The 23,851-nt window shown below is 37.6% G+C and overlaps 1 protein-coding gene across 1 annotated transcript; it reads right to left on the bottom strand.

Annotated features, from left to right (window-relative positions):
- Nucleotides 1–16,777: 16,777 nt before the first annotated feature.
- On the bottom strand, nucleotides 16,778–23,825 carry LOC141601984 (ubiquitin-conjugating enzyme E2 27). The gene is made up of 5 exons (XM_074422294.1): nucleotides 23,491–23,825; nucleotides 21,498–21,546; nucleotides 17,405–17,564; nucleotides 17,235–17,324; nucleotides 16,778–17,122 (listed from the first exon to the last, which is right to left on the bottom strand). Exons 1-5 carry the CDS (start codon nucleotides 23,666–23,668, stop codon nucleotides 17,015–17,017), a joined length of 585 nt encoding a protein of 194 aa, XP_074278395.1. The 5' UTR covers nucleotides 23,669–23,825; the 3' UTR covers nucleotides 16,778–17,014.
- Nucleotides 23,826–23,851: the final 26 nt, after the last annotated feature.

The raw sequence follows: 23,851 nt of genomic DNA, 5'->3' as shown, positions 1-23,851 counted from the left end.
TCAGTAAACGAAGTGAACGAGCGGCGCAAAGCTTTGAAGGATATTGCGGAGTTACTTCGACAGGAAGAGAGCTTTTGGCGGCAAAGATCTAGGGCTCTTTGGCTTCGGGATGGTGATAGAAACACGAAGTTTTTTCACCAAAAGGCGAGCCAGAGAAAGGAGAAAAATCATATCGCAAAACTTATTGATGAACGAGGTCGAGGGGTGAGCGATACACAGGGAATGGCTGCGTGTGCTGTGCGCTATTTTCGAGGCCTGTTCACATCTTCTCGGCCGGAGAATTTTGATCATTTACTCGCAGGGGTTGAGGGGAGAGTTACGGATGTGATGAACGAGGGTTTAAGGGAGGATTATAGAGGGGAAGAAGTGGTTGAGGCTCTGAACCAGATGCACCCGTTGAAAGCTCCTGGTCTTGATGGTATGAACGAGCTTTTCTATCAAACTTATTGGCATATTGTTGGACCTTCCGTGACCCAATTTGTACTAAACGTTCTCAACGGAGCTCCATTTCCCGAAGGTATGAATGAAACTAATATTGTTCTGATTCCGAAAAAGAAAGAGCCTGATAAAATGCAAGACTTTTGCCCTATTAGCTTGTGTAATGTTGTCTATAAATTAGTGTCCAAAGTTCTTGCGAATAGGTTGAAGATTTTTCTGGGAGATATTGTTTCGGAGAACCAAAGTGCCTTTACCCCGGGTCGGCTTATAACTGATAATATTCTTGTGGCCTTCAAACTTTTCCATTATATGAAGAATTCACGTAGCAGTGGGGGTCACATGGCTCTTAAATTAGATATGGCTAAGGCGTACGACAGGGTGGAATGGGGGTTTCTGGAATCGGTTTTGATCCGAATGGGTCTCGATGTGAGGTGGGTTAATCGTGTTATGACTTGTGTCAAAACCGTTTCCTATAAGGTCTCGGTGAATGGGTCTTTGTCCGAGAAGTTTGTCCCTGAAAGAGGACTCCGTCAAGGTGATCCGTTGTCCCCGTACCTCTTTATCTTGTGCGCGGAAGTATTGTCGAGTTTATTAAGGAGGAGTATTGAGAGAGGGGTGCTTAAGGGTATTCGAGTGTCACCACATGCTCTGGTTGTTTCACATTTGTTTTTTGCAGACGATAGTTTTATCTTTACGCAGGCTAAGGAGTCGGAAGTGGGTATTATGCGAGATATACTTCGGGAGTATGAAAGGGCGTCCGGGCAGCAGGTTAATCTCGATAAAACTACCATATCTTTTAGCTGGGGTACCTCATTGACAAGGCGGCAAGGTGTTCTGGGTGTGTTGAACGTGCGGGAGGTGCAAGAGAAGGACCGTTATTTAGGCCTACCCACGGTAATTGGGAGGTCGAAACAGGTGCTATCTAAGTTGATTCGTGATAACATAAGTAAGCGGTTACAAGGATGGCGGGGAAAGCTACTCAGTAAGGCGGGTAAGGAGATACTCATAAAGGCCATAGGCCAAGCAGTTCCGACCTTTGCGATGAGTGTTTTTAGGCTACCTGATAATTTTTGTAATGAGCTTCGATCTCTTATTTCGCGGTTCTGGTGGGGGCACGGAGAATGGGAGAAGGAAGATCCCTTGGGTGGCATGGAGTAAGATGTGTCGGTCTAAAAGTCAGGGTGGCATGGGCTTTCGTGATTTCGATAAGTTTAACTCGGCTTTACTCGGGAAGCAAGCGTGGAGGTTGATGACGGAGGATAGCTGCTTGATGGTTCGGGTCCTTAAGGGAAAATATTTTCATGATAGGGACTTTATGGAGGCTGACTTGGCGTGAATCCGAGCTACACATGGAGGGGTATATGGGAGGCTAAGGAAGTGGTGCGTTTGGGGGTGAGAAAGAGAATTGGGAATGGGTTGAACACGCGTGTATGGGGTGACTCGTGGGTTCCTGGAACGAGTTCGATGAAGACTATTTCACCACGAGGTACGGCGAGTGAGGATATAAAAGTGGTTGAACTTCTTGATGAAGCCAGGTACGGCTGGGACACGGATAAGGTAAATCATTTCTTCCTTCCTTTTGAAAGTACTCGGGTCTTACAGATTTGCCTTAGTGATACTAGACCGACTGATGATTGGTGTTGGGAACCGGAAAAATATGGTGAATATGTTGGGAAATGTGTCCTCAACAATAGTGCGATCACATGATTTAAATATCATTATTAAATCTCATTTTAAAGAATACAATTGGGAAGTATTTATACTGTCAACTGGTCAACATATATCGGTAATGATTGGTGACTAGAGTTTGACATTCTTGTCGTGTGACGGTGGTGATCAATTGACCCCCTAGGTCATACCTATAGGGCAATACTCTTAATTGATCATTTAATTAATCGTATAGTGTTACGAGTTAATTAAATTACTTGAAAAATTGACGGACGATTTTGGAAGTAAAATTTACGTATCAAATTGAAATGTGATTAAATGAGATACGGTCTGAGTAATCGAATTGTATCATTACTCGGATGAAATTATTGTTTAAAGAAACAATCGGAATTGAATGAATTATTATAAATACAATCTGTTGTGATTTATAAATTGGTAAAACATTTTGGCACAAGTAATTATGAAATTACTAAGTCGATTTTTGTGTGTGACGTATTTTTATTAATACGTTGATTTTTAATATGTTAAAAATTACATAACAAATATATGTGACATGTGACATGTGACATATTGACAATTGACAAAAATAATATGGGATCCATATTAACTTAAAGTGCCGAAATATTAGAGGAGTATTAGGGTAAAATTATGTTTATATTTTAAATAGAAAACATAATGATGAAAAAGCTAGAGTAGCCATGCAACCCTACTCATCTTGTGAAGACAAATATGGGCATGCATTGGCTCCCCAAAAAGCTCCTCCCCACCGGTTTTGCTAGAGGATTTTAGAGAGTTTTTCTCCTCTAAAAATTATTCATTCATTTACATTCACATTTTTCTAGTGTTAGAAAGATAATTTCCTCTCTACATTTTAATGATAAATTAGAGAGATAATATACTCCAAAAATACCTTCTCCTACCCGGTTTTAGGAGCAAAAACCAAACAATTTTTGGTTCAATTTTTCACTAGATTAATATTATACTAGCTCAAATAATATTAATTAGATTAAGAGTTAAGTTTTGGGTATTATTCCTAAGGAGAGATCCTACACTTGGATCTTGTTCTTCCATAAGGAAAGCTCAAGAACAAAAGAAAAGGAGATTTCTTTTGTGCCCAATAAAACCGAAATACTCATTGTAAGAACATGATTTCTTCCTTTTATTATATTGTTTGCATGCATAAAATCCGTTTTTAATTTTATGACAAATTAATTTTAACATATATGAGTGTGTTAGTATGTATATGAATCTACATTTCCTTCAATTGGTATCAGAGACACGGTTGTTTGCATGCAAATTGGTTAAAAGTTTTTCCGAGTTATAAGAATAACAAATAAAACTTGTGAAATTTGTGTTATTATGATATATCACGAAATTATTACATGCATGTTAATATTTCTGGTCCTAAAATGTTTTAGGATATTTTGGTTAATTTTTCGGATTTTTATTGTTCATAATTTACAATAATGGCATTTAAATATGATTTTATGAGTAAAAATGTCATTTTTGGTCTAAAATTAGCTATACTTTGAATTTTCACTTGGTTTTTGGATATGTTGTCACATATATTATTTTGAGATAACCTGTAAATTTTCATAATTTTTGGACTTGTTATGCTCGAAAAATGAATTTCTCATTATTAAATTCGGATTTATGTGAAAAATAGGTTAATATGAGTTAAATTTCGAATCTGGTTATAGAAAATTAATATGTTGTCACATGCAATTTTACAAGATGTGTGTAAAATAATTGGCTATAAAGAAGTCTTTTTGCATGATTTATGGATTTTTGAAGAAAAATAGCATAAATAGTGACATTATTAGTGGAAAATTAATAAAACATAATCTATGACTTAGGAAAAACGTCTAATGTTGCATTTTATTATCTTTTTCAGATATAAAATTGAAAAGTTAGTGAAAATAATTTTTCCATGTTTTTATGATTATTTTATTAAAATCGATAAACCGCAACATTGTTTTTCCGGAAAAATTTCGAAATTTTTAACCTAAGATTTTGAACATTATGAGTGTCATGGAATTTTTCCAGAATGTTCATGAATTTAAATTTCAAATTTCAAATTTATTTGAAATTTTGTGATTTATTTGAAGTTTAATAGCTTATTTTTCTAATTTTAGTCCATTTATGAACAATTTTATAAGATATGGGTTAATTATGGTCAAATTATTAGTGAAGACTATATTTTGAGTCCTAAGAGGTTAGGGTAATTAACTTATGCATAAATATGAGTTTATGCATTTTTGTGATTATAAAATGTTGAAATCACGCAAATCCGTAAAAACCGAGTAATATACGATATTGGCTAATTAAAAGGCGATTTAGCATAAAATTAAGCATGTTCATACATATTATAATGCTGCATTTTTCTTTATGATTGTCATAATTTTAATTTTTGTAATTTTCAATTATGTAATTTTACTTAGTATGGCCTTAGATTTAATTGGTATTTCCCGAAATGTATGGGAATATCGATTCGGTTGTAATTTTATTGTGATCTCGTATCACCGTTTTGTAATTTAATAGATTTATTTTATTTTAGTTACAAATGTATAATAGGAAATTATGTAATTTATTATGTAATTTTATTCATTCCGGAGTTCCCAAAGACGGATTTCTTCAAGAATGGCGATACATAAAGACGGTGTTACCTCGAGATGCGTGCCACAACCGAAGTTCAAGGGACCAATGGAGTTGGTTTCCGAATATGTAATAGTTAAATAGTTTTTCTATTATAGGAAAGGCCATACTAGGATTTATTTATCTTTATGCTTGCATCTTATTTTATGTCACATGCATCGCTAAATCGCCATAACTAAACATGCATAGTCTTATCGAGTTTTTCGACCGTGTCAATTAAAATTATCGTAGTTCACCGCTTTAGTTCACTTAAAACGTGATAGATAATAAATTGACATGACCTCTCGCTAAAACAATTAATTGAGACATAGCCTTACCAAATAGTAGAAACCATGAAAACCTATTTCGCGAGGGAGTGCACTCGGCCATCCCGGGGTACAAACCTTGTTACGTAGGGGAAGTGGGTGATGAATGTTTATCCACCGAATTCGTGTTGATGAGGGTTTCATCGGCCATCCCGTGCCCAAATTGATATGGATTTGGATCATGGACACATTTATTCGAAATTTGGATTGAACTCAACAAAAGTATTTGATAAGGGATGTATCGGCCCCACCGTGCCCTTGTCGATGTGTTTTGGGCTATAGATAATCATTAGAGTAATTTTATCGACCAAGAGTTCTAAAAGTAGAATCGATTAAACGTTAATCCACCGAGTTATATTAATAAGGGTTTCATCGGCTATCCCGTGCCTAAGTTGATATGAATTTGGGTCTTGGAATCATTTATAATAGTTGGGTAGAGGTCACTATTTAAATGTTCATATCTTGTTAATTTGCAAGTATGATTTAAAAAGGACAAGTGTTAATATTTTCTTTTCCTCCATATTTGTAGTTCTTTACAATGAATCCACCAAATGCTACCGCACCGATAACTATTGAGTCATATCACAACGTTCTTGACGACATTTGCTCCAACAATGATTTCGATACAACTAGAGAACTTCATTTCGGGATAGGTTCGGATGGAAACCTTAACTTCATCACCTCTTCTAAACCACCCACTACTACTAGACCTCGTGTGAGTCCGTCTCAGGAAGACTACCTCATGCAAGCTATAGGATCTTTGTCTCTGGAAGATAAAGATGCCAAAGCTAGTGGGAGCTCTAGAAATCAAGTTCTTGCTTCAAAGGGCAAGAGGTTCAAGAAGAAGGGAAAGAAAATCAAAAACTTCAAGCAAGTTAATGATGAGTGCCATTATTGCTATGGCATGGGACATTGGCTTAGGAATTGTCCCGTATATTTGCGAAATATAAGGGAAGGAATCATCACTCCGAAAGGTAAAATTCCTAAAGAAATTTATGTTATTGATATAAATTATACTTCCACTACGACATGGGTACTAGATACCGGTTGTGGTTCTCACCTTTGTAATCATTTACAGGGTTTAAGAGATGTGGAGAGGCTTAGCAAGGGAGATGTGGATCTACGCCTTGGAAATGGAGCTCGGGTAGCGGCCGAATCCAAAGGAACTTATGTTCTAGCTTTGCCAAACGGATTTGAGTTGTATTTACATAATTGTTTTTATGTGCCTACGCTCTCTAAAAACATTATTTCAATCGCCATGCTAGACATGGACGGTTTTTGTTTTGTCATTAAGAACAATCGTTGCTCTATTTCTAGGAACGACTTGTTTATAGGCCAAGCTTCCTCAATCAATGGCATATACATTTTAGAGACCTCAAATACGACAAATGATATTTATAACATTCAATCAAAGAAACTCAAAACAAGTGACCCAAGTGAAGCGTTCATTTGGCATTGTCGATTAGGTCACATAAACGAGAATCGCATCAAAAGATTAATTTCGACTAATGTGATTACACCATTTGATTATCAATCATATGGTACATGCGAATATTGCCTACTTGGCAAGATGACTCGTAATTCTTTTAGTGGTAAAGGGACACGAGCTAGTGAGCTATTGGGACTCATACACACCGATGTATGTGGACAAATGACTATCACCGCTCGTGGAAATTATGACTACTTTATAACCTTCACCGACGACTTGAGTAGACATGGGTATGTCTATTTAATGAGACATAAGAGTGAAGCGTTTGAGAAATTCAAGGAATTTCAAAACCAAGTAGAGAACCAATTGGACAAAAAGATAAAAGCACTACGTTCCGATCGTGGTGGAGAATATCTTAGCCTTGAATTCGATTCACACTTGAAAGGTTGTGGTATTATATCACAACTTTCTCCACCCGGAACACCACAACTCAATGGTGTTGCCGAAAGGAGAAATCGAACCCTACTTGATATGGTTCGATCAATGATGAGTCAAACCGATTTACCAAACTCGTTTTGGGGATTTGCGATTCAAACCGCAATTATATCTTTGAATAATAGTCCCACTAAGGCCACCGAAAAAACTCCATTTGAGATGTGGAAAGGAAGAGTTCCTAATCTATCCTACATGAAAATTTGGGGATGTGATGCTTATGTCAAGACCAAGAATGACAACAAGCTTGCCCCAAGATCCGAAAAATGCACCTTTGTAGGTTACCCCTTGAATTCTCGAGGATACTACTTCTATAAACCTCAAGATAATAAAGTGTTTGTGTCTTGCGAGGCTGTCTTCTTAGAAAGAGACTTTATTTCTAAAAGACAGAGTGGGAGAAATTTTGAACTTGACGAAGTTCAAGAGCCACAAACCGAGATAGAGACGCAAGAAGAAGTTCCTTCGTCGTCTAACGCGGTTGTACCTCCTCCACTAAGAAGAACGGGTCGAGCAATTCGCCATCCCGATCGATATGTGGGACTTATCGAGGAAGATGGAACACTCGATGTGTTGCTTATGGAAAGTGACGAACCCGCCACCTACAAGGCCGCAATCTCTAGTCCTAATTCCACCTTATGGCTTGAAGCCATGAAGTCCGAAATGGATTCTATGCTTGAAAACCAAGTTTGGGACTTGGTAGATTTGCCTAAAGGGGCAAGACCCCTTCAATGCAAATGGATATTCAAAATCAAGAATGGCATAGAAGGACATGACGATGTCTACAAAGCTAGGCTAGTGGCAAAAGGATTTACCCAAGTCCAAGGTCTCCATTATGATGAGACCTTCGCCCCCGTAGCCATGCTAAGATCCATACGGATTTTGTTAGCGATTGCCGCATTTCATGACTATGAAATATGGCAAATGGATGTCAAAACCGCTTTTCTAAATGGGCATTTAGAAGAGGAGGTGTACATGATACAACCCGAAGGTTTTGTTGATCCTAAAAATCCTAACAAAGTATGCAAGCTTAAGAGATCCATTTATGGTCTTAAGCAAGCATCTAGAAGTTGGAATCATCGTTTCAATCATGTAATAAAGGAAAATGGTTTCACTCGAAGTATTGAGGAACCATGTTTATACATGAAATTCAGTGGGAGCAATGTTGTGTTCCTAATTTTGTATGTCGATGACATACTACTCATTGGAAATGATATTCCAATGTTGTCTTCTGTTAAGAAGTGGTTAGGTAACCACTTCCAAATGAAGGATTTAGGAGAGGCACAACGCATATTAGGTATCCGAATCTATAGAGATAGATCCAAGAGGATATTGGCACTAAGTCAAGAGTCTTATGTTGATAAGATTCTTCGACGCTTCAGCATGGACAAATCCAAAAGGGGTTTGGTACCTATGGTAACCGGGACGATATTGAGCAAGACTCAATGTCCCTCCGAACCCCATGATGTTGAACGCATGAAGTTGATCCCTTACGCTTCCGTTGTTGGATCAATCATGTATGCCATGATATGCACACGTCCTGATGTCTCGTATGCCTTGAGCATGACGAGTAGATATCAAGGAAATCCGGGTGAGAGTCACCTGGATTCTTTGTCAAGAACATCCTTAAGTACTTGAGAAGAACTAAGGACTCTATCCTTGTGTTTGGAGGAGACACTGAGTTGCGTGTTAATGGATACACGGACTCAAGTTTTCAAACAGATAGAGACGACATGAAATCACAAGCTGGTTTCGTGTTTATGCTCAATGGTGGTGCCGTTAGCTGGAGAAGCTTCAAGGAAGTCAGAATCGCGGATTCGACAACGGAGGCTGAGTACATAGCAGCATCAGAAGCTGCCAAGGAAGCTATGTGGATCAAGAAATTCACGGAAGGTCTAAAAGTAGTACCTACCGCCAATGATCCCATCACTCTCTATTGTGATAATAGTGGGACGATCTTCCAAGCTAAGGAGCCAAAGTCTAGTAATAGATCTAGACATGTACTTAGAAAGTATCATGTAATAAGAGATTTCATTGAAAGAAAGGAAATTGCGATTTGTAAGGTTGGGACGGATGACAACATAGCCGATCCGCTCACCAAGCCTTTATCGCAGGCTAAGCATGATGGACATGTTACGTCCATGGGACTTAAACGTGTACCAAGTTTTTGTTAGATTTTGAAATGAAATAAAAGTGTTGTTTTTGTTCATGTTCATAATCACATTTGTCTTTTATCTTTAATTTATACTTTGTTACATCCAAACGGGTTGTAGAGACAATTGAACCCCGTTAAAGTGAACACGGATTAACATAGTATTTGCCCATAGTCACTTGTATGAGGTGACGTCTCGAAGTGACTAGAGTGTGAGGCGATTGATGGCAAGTTCAAGTGCCATAGAGTCATGTGAGATGACTAGTCGATCACATAGGCAGACTGTTAGGAACATTTTGTCGGGCCTTATGACCGCTTATAGAGTTCTGGCAAATTTATATAGCCTGGTCGTGGCGAGAGCTACTATAGTATTCTAATGAGTCGATTCTTTTGACTAAAGACTATTCGCCTAAGATGGCACGATTTCAGAATAACTTTGATTTGTGTTACTACGACCTTCGTAAATGGGGTCAAATGGGCATATTTTGGGTTATGATGGTGTGGCTAGTCGAAGGGAATGAGTGCGATAGGAATTGTCCACCCCTTGTCAGGGTTATAACAATATCTCAGGGCCACTCGAGGAGTAATGAAGTGGAAATGCGTGGCCACGCTCGGAAAGTATCTATGATAGATAAGTCCAGGTCAATCGGTTATTCTCCGGATCGAGGAAACCACTCTCGATATGATCACTTGCAAGTACGACCTGAAAGACACCTTGCATTGAGTGGGAGATAGTAATAGGACAAGAGAATTGGTGACGCACACTTGTCGAGGACAAGTGGGAGATTGTTGGGAAATGTGTCCTCAACAATAGTGCGATCACATGATTTAAATATCATTATTAAATCTCATTTTAAAGAATACAATTGGGAAGTATTTATAGTGTCAACTGGTCAACATATATCGGTAATGATTGGCTGACTAGAGTTTGACATTACTGTCGTGTGACGGTGGTGATCAGTTGACCCCCTAGGTCATACCTATAGGGCAATACTCTTAATTGATCATTTAATTAATCGTATAGTGTTACGAGTTAATTAAATTACTTGAAAAATTGACGGACGATTTTGGAAGTAAAATTTACGTATCAAATTGAAATGTGATTAAATGAGATACGGTCTGAGTAATCGAATTTTATCATTACTCGGATGAAATTATTGTTTAAAGAAACAATCGGAATTGAATGAATTATTATAAATACAATCTGTTGTGATTTATAAATTGGTAAAACATTTTGGCACAAGTAATTATGAAATTACTAAGTCGATTTTTGTGTGTGACGTATTTTTATTAATACGTTGATTTTTAATATGTTAAAAATTACATAACAAATATATGTGACATGTGACATGTGACATATTGACAATTGACAAAAATAATATGGGATCCATATTAACTTAAAGTGCCGAAATATTAGAGGAGTATTAGGGTAAAATTATGTTTATATTTTAAATAGAAAACATAATGATGAAAAAGCTAGAGTAGCCATGCAACCCTACTCATCTTGTGAAGACAAATATGGGCATGCATTGGCTCCCCAAAAAGCTCCTCCCCACCGGTTTTGCTAGAGGATTTTAGAGAGTTTTTCTCCTCTAAAAATTATTCATTCATTTACATTCACATTTTTCTAGTGTTAGAAAGATAATTTCCTCTCTACATTTTAATGATAAATTAGAGAGATAATATACTCCAAAAATACCTTCTCCTACCCGGTTTTAGGAGCAAAAACCAAACAATTTTTGGTTCAATTTTTCACTAGATTAATATTATACTAGCTCAAATAATATTAATTAGATTAAGAGTTAAGCTTTGGGTATTATTCCTAAGGAGAGATCCTACACTTGGATCTTGTTCTTCCATAAGGAAAACTCAAGAACAAAAGAAAAGGAGATTTCTTTTGTGCCCAATAAAACCGAAATACTCATTGTAAGAACATGATTTCTTCCTTTTATTATATTGTTTGCATGCATAAAATCCGTTTTTAATTTTATGACAAATTAATTTTAACATATATGAGTATGTTAGTATGTATATGAATCTACATTTCCTTCAGAATATACGGTCAAGTCGACTTATCGGCTTCTCATGGAGGAGAGTCATAGGGAGGAGACGGGCCAATCACACTACGCGAAGGAGAAGTGGCTTTGGAGTAAAATTTGGAAATCTCCAGTTTTACCTCGAGTCAAAGTGTTCTTCTGGCAGCTATGCAACGATGCTATAGCTACTCGGAAGAATATAGCAGCCCGTATGGAATTGACGGATAATACTTGCCCTTGATGCTCAAATTGCGTGGAGACTTGTCTCCATGTAGTTCGGGATTGTGGGTGGGTGGAAGGGATATGGGAGGGGTTGGGGTTGGATGTTCTTCCTGAGGCGGGTGGTGGGAGGGTGAGGGAGTGGGTTGAGGAAGTTCTGCGAGGTATGGATGTGAGGGAGTGCGGTCTCTTTATGACCGGATGTTGGACCATTTGGGAGAAGCGTAACAAGGTTCTTTTTTATGGTGGAGAATGGCATGGTGAGGAGGTAGTGAGGAGGACGAGGGAGCTCATGTGGGAGTTGGAAGGTGTGACGGGTGATAGGGACAAAAACACGGGGAGGCAAACGGCAGTTGAAGGGGGGAGACGCTGGGTGAGGCCGAGAGAGGGGTGGCATAAAATCAATGTTGATGCGGGTGTGGCGGAAGGGATGGGTACGGGGTTAGGGATGGTGTGTAGGAATGATGCGGGGAGTGTGCTGTGGGGGGGGTGACCGTGCAAGAGAGAAGAATCGTTTGACCGGAGGTAGCTCAAGCGTTGGCGGTGTTACAAGGGCTAAAGGAGGCAAAAGAAGCTGGCTTATCCTTAGTCGTGATCGAGAGCGACTGTCGAGGAGTGATTGAGGACCTCAATAGCTGTCGGACAGGGCGGAGCGAACTTTCTTTAATTTACAAGGATATTTTGAATTTTTGTAATTTCTTTGAAGCTATTTCCTTAACTTTGTTCGTAGAGATTTTAATAGAGTGGCACATGGACTTGCTCATACGAGGCCATGGGTTGCTGGTAGGCGTAGATGGCAAACGGATTTTCCGGATTGGTTGTTGTCTTTGACTTGCGATGATTTAATAATAAGGAATTAACCCTTACGGGTTTTTATCAAAAAAAAAAAATCAATCCAACTACAATGACACAATTGACAGAAGAAACATAAAATTATAATCATTTGTGGACTTAAGAAAAAAAAAACTTTTCAAATTTGTCACATACTTTTGATAATTACATGCAACCATTCCACCTCATTTAGTTGATTCGTTTTTGTAGAATGAGTAGAACATTATCAAAAGTTACGGAGTACATTAGTTTCTCAAGACCGATTTTAAATACAGACTATTTTGAAATAAGATGACATAAAAAACATTAGTACAATGTGTCACAACAGAACCAAAGGCGAACACAAAGAAATACTCCCTCCATCCCGGTCATTTCTTTACCATTTTGATTTTTTGGTGTTTCAGTCAATTGTTTATCTTTCTATTTTGAGAATGTTTTTTATGAACAATTTGATCCTCCACACCCAATTTGGTCTAATTGTCATCAAATAATTGGTCCTCTCCTTATTTGATCTTAGTGCCAATCAAAGGTAAACAAATAACTCGAACAGATGGAGTAATACTTTATTTAAAATAATTTATTGTTAAAATATCATATTCGTAAGTTGATGAAATATGAATGACAAATACAGATGGTTTATTGTGGTTTTCAAGACATCACATACTTAACTTGAAATGTTGGATTGGATAAGTTGAAATTGAAGATCAACATGAACTCATGAAATAGCCAAGGACATTAATCTGTAGGCAACATTGAAATTTTGAATACAAAAAGGTACCAATTTAGAGATTGTATGTGCCAATATATTAAAAGGAAAAAAAAGGTAATATGATGCATTGTATAAACATAAGTACGAATTAAGAGTCCAAATCAAAGAAAAGAAAAATTGAAAACGGCTCTAGGATATATAAGTGTATAAGAGAAGAAAACTGAAACTTATTCAACAATATGAAAATTTATACTTAGAAATGGTAGAAATGAATTCAATGTAAACTCTAAAGCAAAACAATTGTATAAGGAATATAAAAATTTCAGATATCTTAAACAATAGATAATAGTAAAGTTTGATGAACTTATCAACTAATTATCATCACTTCGTCACTGTCGAATACTCATCAAAGTTTCATTTATCTGAGAAGTTGTAATTTTTAAAAGAAAGATTAAAAAATTTATGAAAATATTAGTACTCCTTAAGAGACATTAGAAACAATATTACCATGTAAATAAGGATTTTGCAATAGGAGAATGCAAAGACAAAATGGTAAGCAATATTTATTTCCTTATAAAAGATAACATAATCTCTCTACTCCCTAAAATAGCGATTATATTCCATATTTCATGGTGTAGATAATAATGCAAAATCTGAATAAATTGAATAGTGAATTCAAAATTGGAAAGAAATATGATCACAATTGCCGTGATTGATGGCTTTCTATCCCATTGTATAAAATTTTGTCTAATTTCCTAATTATATTTTTGTTTTGTAATTGATGTCATATCTAATATTTAAATATTTTGAGGAAAATAATTAAATAAATAAGGATCTCGGTTACTGGTTGATGGACACGTGGCATATTAATAGCTGATGACACGTGTCGACTTAATAAGTTTGCGGTTGTTGCTTTAATATATGATGATATGATATGATATGATGATATGATTAGTAAGAAAAATATATCAAATATATTCTAAAAAGTATCTTAACAAATTAAATAAATACATTAAAATATTTATAATTATTTAGTGTATGCTGAGCTTATATATAAAATGATTTAATGATATAATTTAATTTGAAAAGAGAAACTGAATTGGATTTCACTTTTTGTTGAAGTTATGAGGCCTACTTGCTACATTTCAAATTTATGGAACACGATTGACCAAAGTCAAGGGACCTAATTACCACATTTATATAGCTGTGTACTTAAGAGCTATCTTCGGGCCGGGATGGGCTCATTTGGCTAGGCCCTGAATCGGCTATGGGGAGGGGGAGGGAGCGGGCTTGGCTGGGCTGGGAGTATGTTTGACCCAGGCCAGACCCATGCTGGGTGTAGGGCAAGCCGGGCTGGCGGGTCTGTGCAATTTTTTTTATTACTAAATAGGCGTGCCAAGGGCGGGCCATATTTGGGTTTCGTGACCCAGGATAGGGATGGGAGGCGAGCTAGGTGGGCCGGACTGGGTTTGGCCGGGCTGTGTGTTGAAAGAGCCCGAAGGCCCGTGACGGGCTGAAAGTCGTATGCCTATCAAAGTATCAAATGTAAATTTATAATCACTTACTTACTAAACTACTAAAACAGTAATATAGCGAAAGTAAGGGTCGAACCCACAAGGAAGGACGAAGTCAATTAAAGTGTCTAAAAGTATAGAGTAAAGTAACTAGTTTAGGGGGGATTTGATTTGGTTTGATTAATCTAAAGAACTAAGACTAAGCAAATAATAAAATAGACGAATTCAGATGATTTAAAAGGTCTTAGAACCAAGCATATATCCACACTCAATAACAATTGATCATTGTAAGACGGTTTCAATTACTAATCTTGATTACTCTATCGTGAATGTAAAATTCCAATTCTCCTTACGAATAGTCAATTAAAACGAATCCTGTTCTTAATCAACCCTAACTATTAAACAACCCTAACAATCCAGTTCAAGGTTTAATTCAACAGCAGCAAGATAATTTAGAGAATTCGATAGAGAATAAATAGCGCATACAATCCAGTTGCGCTTTAGATATTTATATGAATCGCTTCTAAGTACTAATATCAACGTATCCCGTTCAATACTAATTCTTAGATGTTACTAGTGTAAAGTTAATCAATAAATCCTATTCAATTAACAATACTAACAATAGAATGAAGAAATCGGTTACTAGTTGCGCACCTAGCAATTATCAATCAACATTCATATAATTAATAGCTAAACAATTCACAATAATCAAGAAGAGAAATTGAAACATTCAAACTCACAACCGGATTTAGAGTGCTTCAATCGCTTGAATTCAAGATGAAAGATTAGTTACACAGTCTTGATGAAAATAACAATAGGGTTTTTCTCTCTAAAAGCTGCGTAAGTCTTTTCTAAAACTAAAATACCAAGTTATATAGTAATAAGGTAAAACCCCTAGATTAGGAAATAAAGTACTACTACTACTACTACTAATAATAATAATAATAATAATAATAATAATAATAATAATAATAATAATAATAATCGGAACAAACGAGTAAAATAAATAAACAAGAACGGGTCTAACGATGCTGAATTACGCGACCAAAGCACAAACAGGTGTCAAATGTAGGTCGCGCCTCAGTCGAACGTCAGTCGCGAAAAACGCTGCTGCCAAATTTGTCTTCTCTTTCGTATGCGCGCATGAATAGTGCGACATATGCTCGTGCACGCCTCCCAAGGTATGTTCATAGGTCTTTGAGCCCACCTATCCTCACGCTTAGATTCCGTCTTTGACATACAAAACCGACCCACAAGATCTTCTTTATCGTTTTCAAGCTTCGTCTTCAACTTTGGAATCCAAGTTCCGCCATTGTTACTTCAACTTGGCACCGATTTCTCAAATCCAATTACAAACTCTTTCAAATAACTAAAGAACGAGTGTAATCGGTAGTTACATGATATAACTCACAAAGTACCGCTTTTGACACTTGAACTTCACCAATTCAACCCTCTTAATACATAGTAAAACCGTCTCATTAGCCGGGCCGCGCCTGCCCGTGCTTGTGGACAACTCTATGTGTCCTGCACTACTATGATTATAGTCTTGTGGATGCTTGAAAACGTTTTCGATAATATAAAAACGTTTTCGAAATGTTTTTACTGGAACTGGTTTTTTCTAGCCAAACCACTCAACCTTATTGGTTGATGATTTTTTTTTTCAATAGGTCTTGGTATAGACGGGTGGGGCGAACAGACGGGTAAAGACCTCTAATAAAATGGGTAGGGGGAACAAGGTGGGCCACCCCCATGTGCTTCCCACTTTATGGCAAATGAGTATTTTGTGAGGGAAAATGGTATTCGTCTATACATATAGACGGATAGTGTCCGTTATAATGAGAGTTTGTGTTTTTTTTGGAGTGCTTCCGCCGAAATATTTTAAAACTTGATGGACTCGCAACAATCCAAACGATATTACGTGTCATACTAGGGAGCAGTTCATTGAGAGAGATGATTGCTAATACTTTGATGGAACGGGATTGGAGAGAGACGCGTTGACGACGACTTGTATGTCATCAACATCATTGACTAAATACTTGACCATGAGATTAAAACAAAGCTGTACGACGAATCAAGGAACTAACCATATTCATCATAGTACTTGGGGAAACAACATTACGTACTCACACACCAAACTACTGAATTATATTTTTTTTTCTTTCAGACACCTTTTCCATTCCGGCCTCACCCTAAAAAAAACTTGATTACCCTCTTCATCTTATTTATGTTGTCCCCTGTTATCTCAAAAATAGAGACAATATAAATGAGATGGAGAGAGTAATAAACAAATTGCAATCGTACGACTAAATTTATACATGTAGAACACAAAAGCAACGCAAAAGCGATACTGGACTTTCCATTTCAACTGGATGCATTCCATTCAGAAACAAGCTTTTGTAATCATCTTTTTAGAGAAGGAGCTTTACATCAATTCAAACAAAATATGAATGTCAGCAACAAGCTGACATAATATGGACGAGATGCGTTTAATACTATAATAAAGGGCAAGCTGTGGACATTTTGTATGGGAAATGCCCTTCACAGCAGTGTATCAACGGCAAATATCAAACTAACCAGAACAAAGCTTTTCGAGGGCAAGATTTTCATCACCACCAACTACTTCCAAAGTACTCCTCACCAACGCTTCCGGAAAGCCCATTTCTACCAGCTTCTGTACCTGCAGAAAAATGGAATTTCCCCTCACATCACAAATATTGAACAATAAATAGATCAAATGATATAATCTCAGAAACGTCTTTGGAAGCTCTTTCAAAGACAAGAATTCACACCTTGTCCTCCAACCCATGAGAAGACGTCTTGGCAAAAGCTTCTGTCCAATAACGAGCTGTGCCTGAGAAGGTCTGGTAATCACGAAGGTACTGCAACCACAAAAACATATTTACTCAGCATGTAAAATCAAATTGAGGTGTTTCAAATAAAAAGCTATGAATAGACAAACCTGTTCAGCTACAACAGCATCCTGAGGATCATCTGGTTGTGGGGCAGAAAGCAATGCTTGTATGGATACAAGTGCTGTCTTCAAAGTAAGAGCGGGACTCCACTGATCCTTCAAAATATCTAAGCAAATAGCGCCACTCTGGCTGCTAATGTTTGGATGCCTTCAAATATGATGCATAAAAACATGTTAAGCAGCCTGTAGTATCTAATACGTAAAATATATGGAAAAATGAAAATAACAAATATCTACAGTTGACACATCAAAATCTCACTCCTTATCTTACGAAAAATGTAAAAAAAAAAAAAAAAATTCATCTATCACCCTACTGCCCAAATCACTTCTTCTACGCTTTTAGCACATAGTACCCATTCATTGCAACCTCACTATTGTTGAATGTTCAAGTAACATTAAACCTATCTTCAGTAGCATAAATCAAACATGGTACAAAATTCAATTATTAACCACCATTCACAAGCCAAAGGGCACTTTATCTATCAGAAAGATGTCATAGAAAAACCCACAAATAATTTCACGCCACGCAGCAAGTCTAGCGAATATTGATGCAAGATCTAGGTCCTTCACTATAAGAGAGCTCTAAGTTCAAAATCTAAATTCTTCAGGAAAAAGTACAGGATAAAGCACATCCTGGATTCCTTCAAACTCGATGCCTTGATGATAATAAATACAACAACAACAACATCAGAGCCTTAATCCCAAAATGATTTGGGGTCGGCTGACATGAATCATCTTTTCGAACCGTCCATGGGTGAACGCACGCCTCAAAATGCGAATAAAAAAAAGGGAAGATGAAAAACAAAAAGGAAGAACGAAAATGTAATGGAAAGTCAAGGTGAACTTAGGGGTTTTAAAGTCGAATTCCGTCTTTCTTTTATAAAAACTTAAAATTTAAATCGAAAGAAAAGATTAAAACGATTTTTAAAAACCGAAATAGAGTTAAGGATCCGGAATGAACCAGGTAAAATCTATAAGAAAGTGGTTGGTTAAAAAGTGTAATAAAGGAGAGAAAAATAAATAAATTAATTTCTTTAAATTAAATAAAAAACACTAAATCTGTCAAAAAAAACATCAAATACTAAAAATCCACATGTATCCTTTCCCTCCATTGTGCCCTCTCCGTCACCATACTCTCCTCAAGCCCCAGAACTCTCATATCGTGCTCTATCACTCTCAACCATGTCTGTCTCGGTCTTCCTCTACCTCTAGGGACCTTTTCTGTTCTCCAAGTCTCCAGCCTCCTAATCAAAAGCGCCCATAGGTCTCCTTCTCACATGGCCAAACCATCTTAGTCGGTTTTCCATCATCTTGTCCTCTATTGGCGCCACTTTTACCTTTTCCATAATCACCTCATTCCTTAACCGATCTTTCCTTGTATGTCCGCACATCCACCTCAACATGCGCATCTCCGCCACACTCATCTTTTGAATGTGACAATGCTTCACGGCCCACACTCAGAGCCGTAAAGTAGGGCAGGCCTAATTGCCGTGTGATAAAATTTTCCCTTTAATCTTTGGGGCATATCTTTATCGCATAGAAACCCTGAAGCACTCTTCCATTTCAACCATCCCGCTTTAATTCTGTGAGCCACATCTCCGTCTAACTCCCCATCTTTTTGAATAATAGATCCTAGATATCTGAAGAAATCCGAACCCTCAACAACATTCCCATCGAAACTAATACTCCCCGCCTCTGTCGATCTCAACCCCGCCACCTTAGTGAACTGACACCTCAAATACTCGGTCTTACTCTGCTCGGCTGAACCCACGAGTCTCTAAAGTCCGCCTCCACAATTCCAACTTTCTCTCCACCTCCTCTTTTGTCTCATCAATCAACACAATATCATCAGCAAACATCATACACCAAGGGATGTCGTCCTGAATATCCCTTGTCAACTCATCCATAACTATAGCAAAGAGAAAAGGACTAAGTGCGGAACCTTGATGCACCCCGATGGTAATAGGAAATTCTTCCGTTCTCCCAACATTAGTGCGAACACTTGCACTAGCCCCCTCATACATGTCCTTTATGAGGTCAATATATTTTCGCGACACACCCTTTCTCGCCAAAGCCCACCAAAGTACTTCTCTTGGTACCCTATCATATGCCTTTTCCAAGTCAATAAAAACCATATGTAAGTCCTTCTTCTTGTCCTGATGGTATTCCATCAAATGTCTCTCATGATAAAAATCGCATCCATAGTCGATCTCCGGGCATAAATCCAAATTGGTTTTCCGAGATGTCTACACATCTCCTAAGCCTTTGCTCGATTACCCGCTCCCATAACTTCATCGTATGACTCATAAGTTTAATTCCCCGATAATTGGAACACTCTTGAACATCACCTTTGTTCTTGTACAAAGGGACAAGAGTGCTTCTCCTCCAAGCCGATGGCATCTTGTTGCTCCTCCAAATCTTGTTGAAGAGCATGGTTACCCATTCGATCCCTTTCTCCCCGAAGCACCTCCAAACTTCTATGGGTATACCATCTGGTCCCTCAGCTTTCTTTGACCCCATCTTCCTTAACGCCTTTCTAACTTCACTCTTTTGTATTCTACGCAGAAATTCCCGATTAACCATGCTTGGTGTTACCTCTACATCCCCAAAACCTTGTTCCTGATGTCCATTGAATAAATTATCAAAGTAAGAACTCCATCTAGCCTTTATTTCGTTATCCTGAACCAGAACCTTGTCGTCCATATCTTTCACACACCTAACTCTCCCAATATCTCTCGTCTTTCGGTCTCTTATGCGAGCCAGTTTATAGATATCTTTCTCTCCTTCTCTCGTGTCCAACCTGGCATACACTTCTTGGTTAACTTTTGCCCTCGCATCCCGTACGGCCTTTTTAGCAGCTCGTCTAGCCTCCTTGTACTTTTCAAAGTTCTCATCACTCATGCATTTCCCCAGAACCTTATAGCATTCACGTTTAGTCTTTACCGCTTGTCTCATCACATCGTTCCACCAAGATGTGTCCTTACTTGATGGTCTATTCCCTTTAGACTCCCCTAACACCTCCCTCGCCAAATCCTTTACAACATGCTCCAATTTATCCCACGTTGCATCAATATCTTTCTCCTCGCAATCCGACCAAATATCGCTACTTCCAACCTTATCCAAAAACGCTTGTTGGTTTCCCCCTTGTAGCTTCCACCACTTGATCCGTGCCTCACCGATTATCTTTCGCTTCCTCAAGTCTCTCTTACCCCGAAAATAACAGCATAAAAATGGGCCAAGTATCCAATGCATCATTGATCAATATGTTTATTGTTATGATCATACATGATAGGCAGAGAGACCAACATTGATAAAAGTTCACAGACATAGAAGCACCTAGGAATGCGTTAAGTTCGTAAAGGGGCCATAACTTTATCTCAGCTATTGTTCTCATAGTTGTATGGTCTCAGAATGATCGACTCCTATAATATATCCACATTACTTGTATCAACCATGCTCTAAATACAATGTTTAGAAAGATGGTACTTTGTACAAAACAAAAGGCTATAACAACATTAAGCAAAAAAAAAAAAAAAAAAAAAAGACAAGTTTACGTTGCGGTGTTTACATATCAGACCAGGAAGGTTCAGCATAGAAGCATCAGGCAGGGGTAATTATGATACTATCACTGGTCTCGTGACTCCCATCATTACAACGTCCACGACAGATAAACAAAATAAAGCAAAAGAGTGAAACAAAATTTAAAGACGGAATCTTCTAAGGTTTATGTAACCTCAGCGAAGTGAATGAACAACATAAGTCAGAGTAATGGACACCAGCCGAGAGAGAAGCTAATTCTAACTGATTGAATAAACATATTTATAATAATACTCTGTATATCACACAAGGGTAGTAACATGGATAGATGTACTTGATGCAACTAACCATCTGAATTCATCACAGAACAGAGTGTAAACAAGCAGAACCTCCCTCCACATACACAGATTTACTCTAGACATTGTTAAATGTCAACTAGAAGGTATGCAATACATAAGCTTGCTACACTGCATTAAATAGCAGCCTATATAAATGATTAAAAAGTAAAGGGCAATAGCGAAAAATGCAAAAAGATGGTCCATACCAAACTTTAGTCAGGAATTTCATCTTTGGTGGCTCAAACGGGTACCCATCTGCAAGGTGAGAAACATGGGGCAAAAGTCAGTCATGATAATGCATGTTGCTGTACTTAGCCTAAACAAATTATCAGACCCCTATTGATGGCCTACCATGGGAAAATATTTGCCTTCCCATCTAAAAAGACAACAATATGACATTAAAGACACGGATTTAGGATATTAACACCCATGAAAATCAGTAAAGGTTTATGTATCACAAACACTTCAAGTCATTAGCCATAGAGATCATCCAGAAGTTGGAGAAAACCAAACCGCCTGGTGTGAACTAGTTTTTGACAGCAGGACTCAACAAATTGAAAGACATACTCATAGATAATATACTTGTTTATCCATTGAGATTTGAGCTTTGTTGGCAATGGTATGTAATATGCAAATACACTTATCTTAGCACTTCTTTTCCATGGACTGGCAAATTAACATAAAATATTGCAACTTTGCCAAGAACGATAATTAGTTGTCAGGAACAATAATAAGTTCATAACAACTCAATCTTTACACCATTTAACTCTCAAGCCGGTTAATACGAACGACTAGAAACCCAAAAAAAAGGTCATCTCACACTACCCATCAATCACACATATAAAACCTTAATAAACATAAAACACTATGAATTACAGCCAAAACCCATCACATAAAGTCATAAACCCACCACCAATTCGTATGAATTCAAGAATATTAGCAAGTCCGACCGCTTTTGATGGTTACTTTATTGCTATAATATCACCGCAACACAAAAACTCATATGAGACGGTCAAACATACCACACCAATCCCATTAACCCTATAACTAGATAGAAGAATATACAAGAATTTAGCTTCGTCTCACATGCGATACCATCTCATACAAGACTCACTACTTCCATAACATACCACGCTCTTCACATCACCACACCACAAAAACTCGTATGAGACGATCATACATACAACGCCAACCCATTAACCCTATAATTACATAAAATAATGCACAAGATGGTTTGGCTTCGTCTCACAAGTGAGACTGTCTCATACAAGATCCAATACTACTATACCATACCAAGCTATTAATTTTACAGCAACATGATAACTCATATGAGACGGTATTAACCTTATAATTAGATAGAAGAATCTACAAGAATTTGGCTTCCTTATGGGAGACGGTCTCATACAAGACTCACTAGTCATTATAATTACTTAATTAGAAAGAAGAATATACATGAATTTGGCTTCGTTATGGGAGACCGTCTTATAAAAAATTCACTAGTCACAATAATTTAATAGAAGAATATACAGAAATTTGGCTTCGTTGTGGGAGACCGTCTCATACAAGACTCACTACTCAGTACCCACTATAGTCACTAATCAGATAGGAAGAAAGTACAATAATTTGGCTTCATTGACTCATTGTGGGAGACCGTCTCATAAAAGACTCACTAGTCAGTAGTCACTCCTACTATAACATACCATGCCATTAATTTTATCGAAACACAAAACCGTACCCATTAACCTGATACAATTAGTCTTGGTGAAGACGGGTCGGAGCAAGTGACGGATAATGTCACTCACAAAACGGATAGGGGGGACAAGGTGGGGGCACCCCCATGTGCTTCCCTCTCTCCTCTATTTGGGTCATTTGTGATGACGGATACGTGCCGTCACAAATGAGATTTTGTGAACCTGATAACTACATACAACAATATACGGCAATTGAATTGTACTCGCCAATGCGATAAGATCGTCTCATACAAGACTCACTAGTCACTAGTACCTCCTACTATAACAAACATACCATGCTATTAATTTTATCGCAACACAAACACTCACACGATACGTGACCAACCCGATAACTACATATACGAGTACAGCAATTGAGTTGTACTCCGCGACAATGCGATAAGACCGTCTCATACAAGAGTCGCTACGACAAATAAAGCGATAAAATAAAAGAAAAGGGAAAGATTACCAGTTAAAACAATGTCAATTAAGAAAGTTCCACCTTGATAAGGAGAATCAACAGGACCAGGTATAGTACCAACAAGATGTGATAAACTATCGGCTTTAGGTTTCACACTTATCCCTGATACTTCAACGTCTTTGTTGCATTCTTGTAGTTCTTTCTGTACTCTTCCGAAATCCACCATTTTTGATTGATTTGATTTGGTAGAGAAATCAAAAGGGGGGTAAAATTAGGGTTTCAAGAGTGAGGTTGGTACGATTTCGTAAGCAACGATTGGTTTCGGACTTTCGGTGAGTGGGGTTGGAAAAAGGTCATCTATTGTCGTTTCTAGCCTTTGTGTAGTCCTGTCACCATCACAAGCTTATGA

The sequence above is a fragment of the Silene latifolia genome, chromosome 1 (genome assembly GCF_048544455.1).
Source record: "Silene latifolia isolate original U9 population chromosome 1, ASM4854445v1, whole genome shotgun sequence".
NCBI lineage: Eukaryota > Viridiplantae > Streptophyta > Magnoliopsida > Caryophyllales > Caryophyllaceae > Silene > Silene latifolia.
The sequence above is the reverse complement of the archived record's forward strand: the minus strand, read 5'-3'. Positions and strand labels throughout refer to the sequence as shown.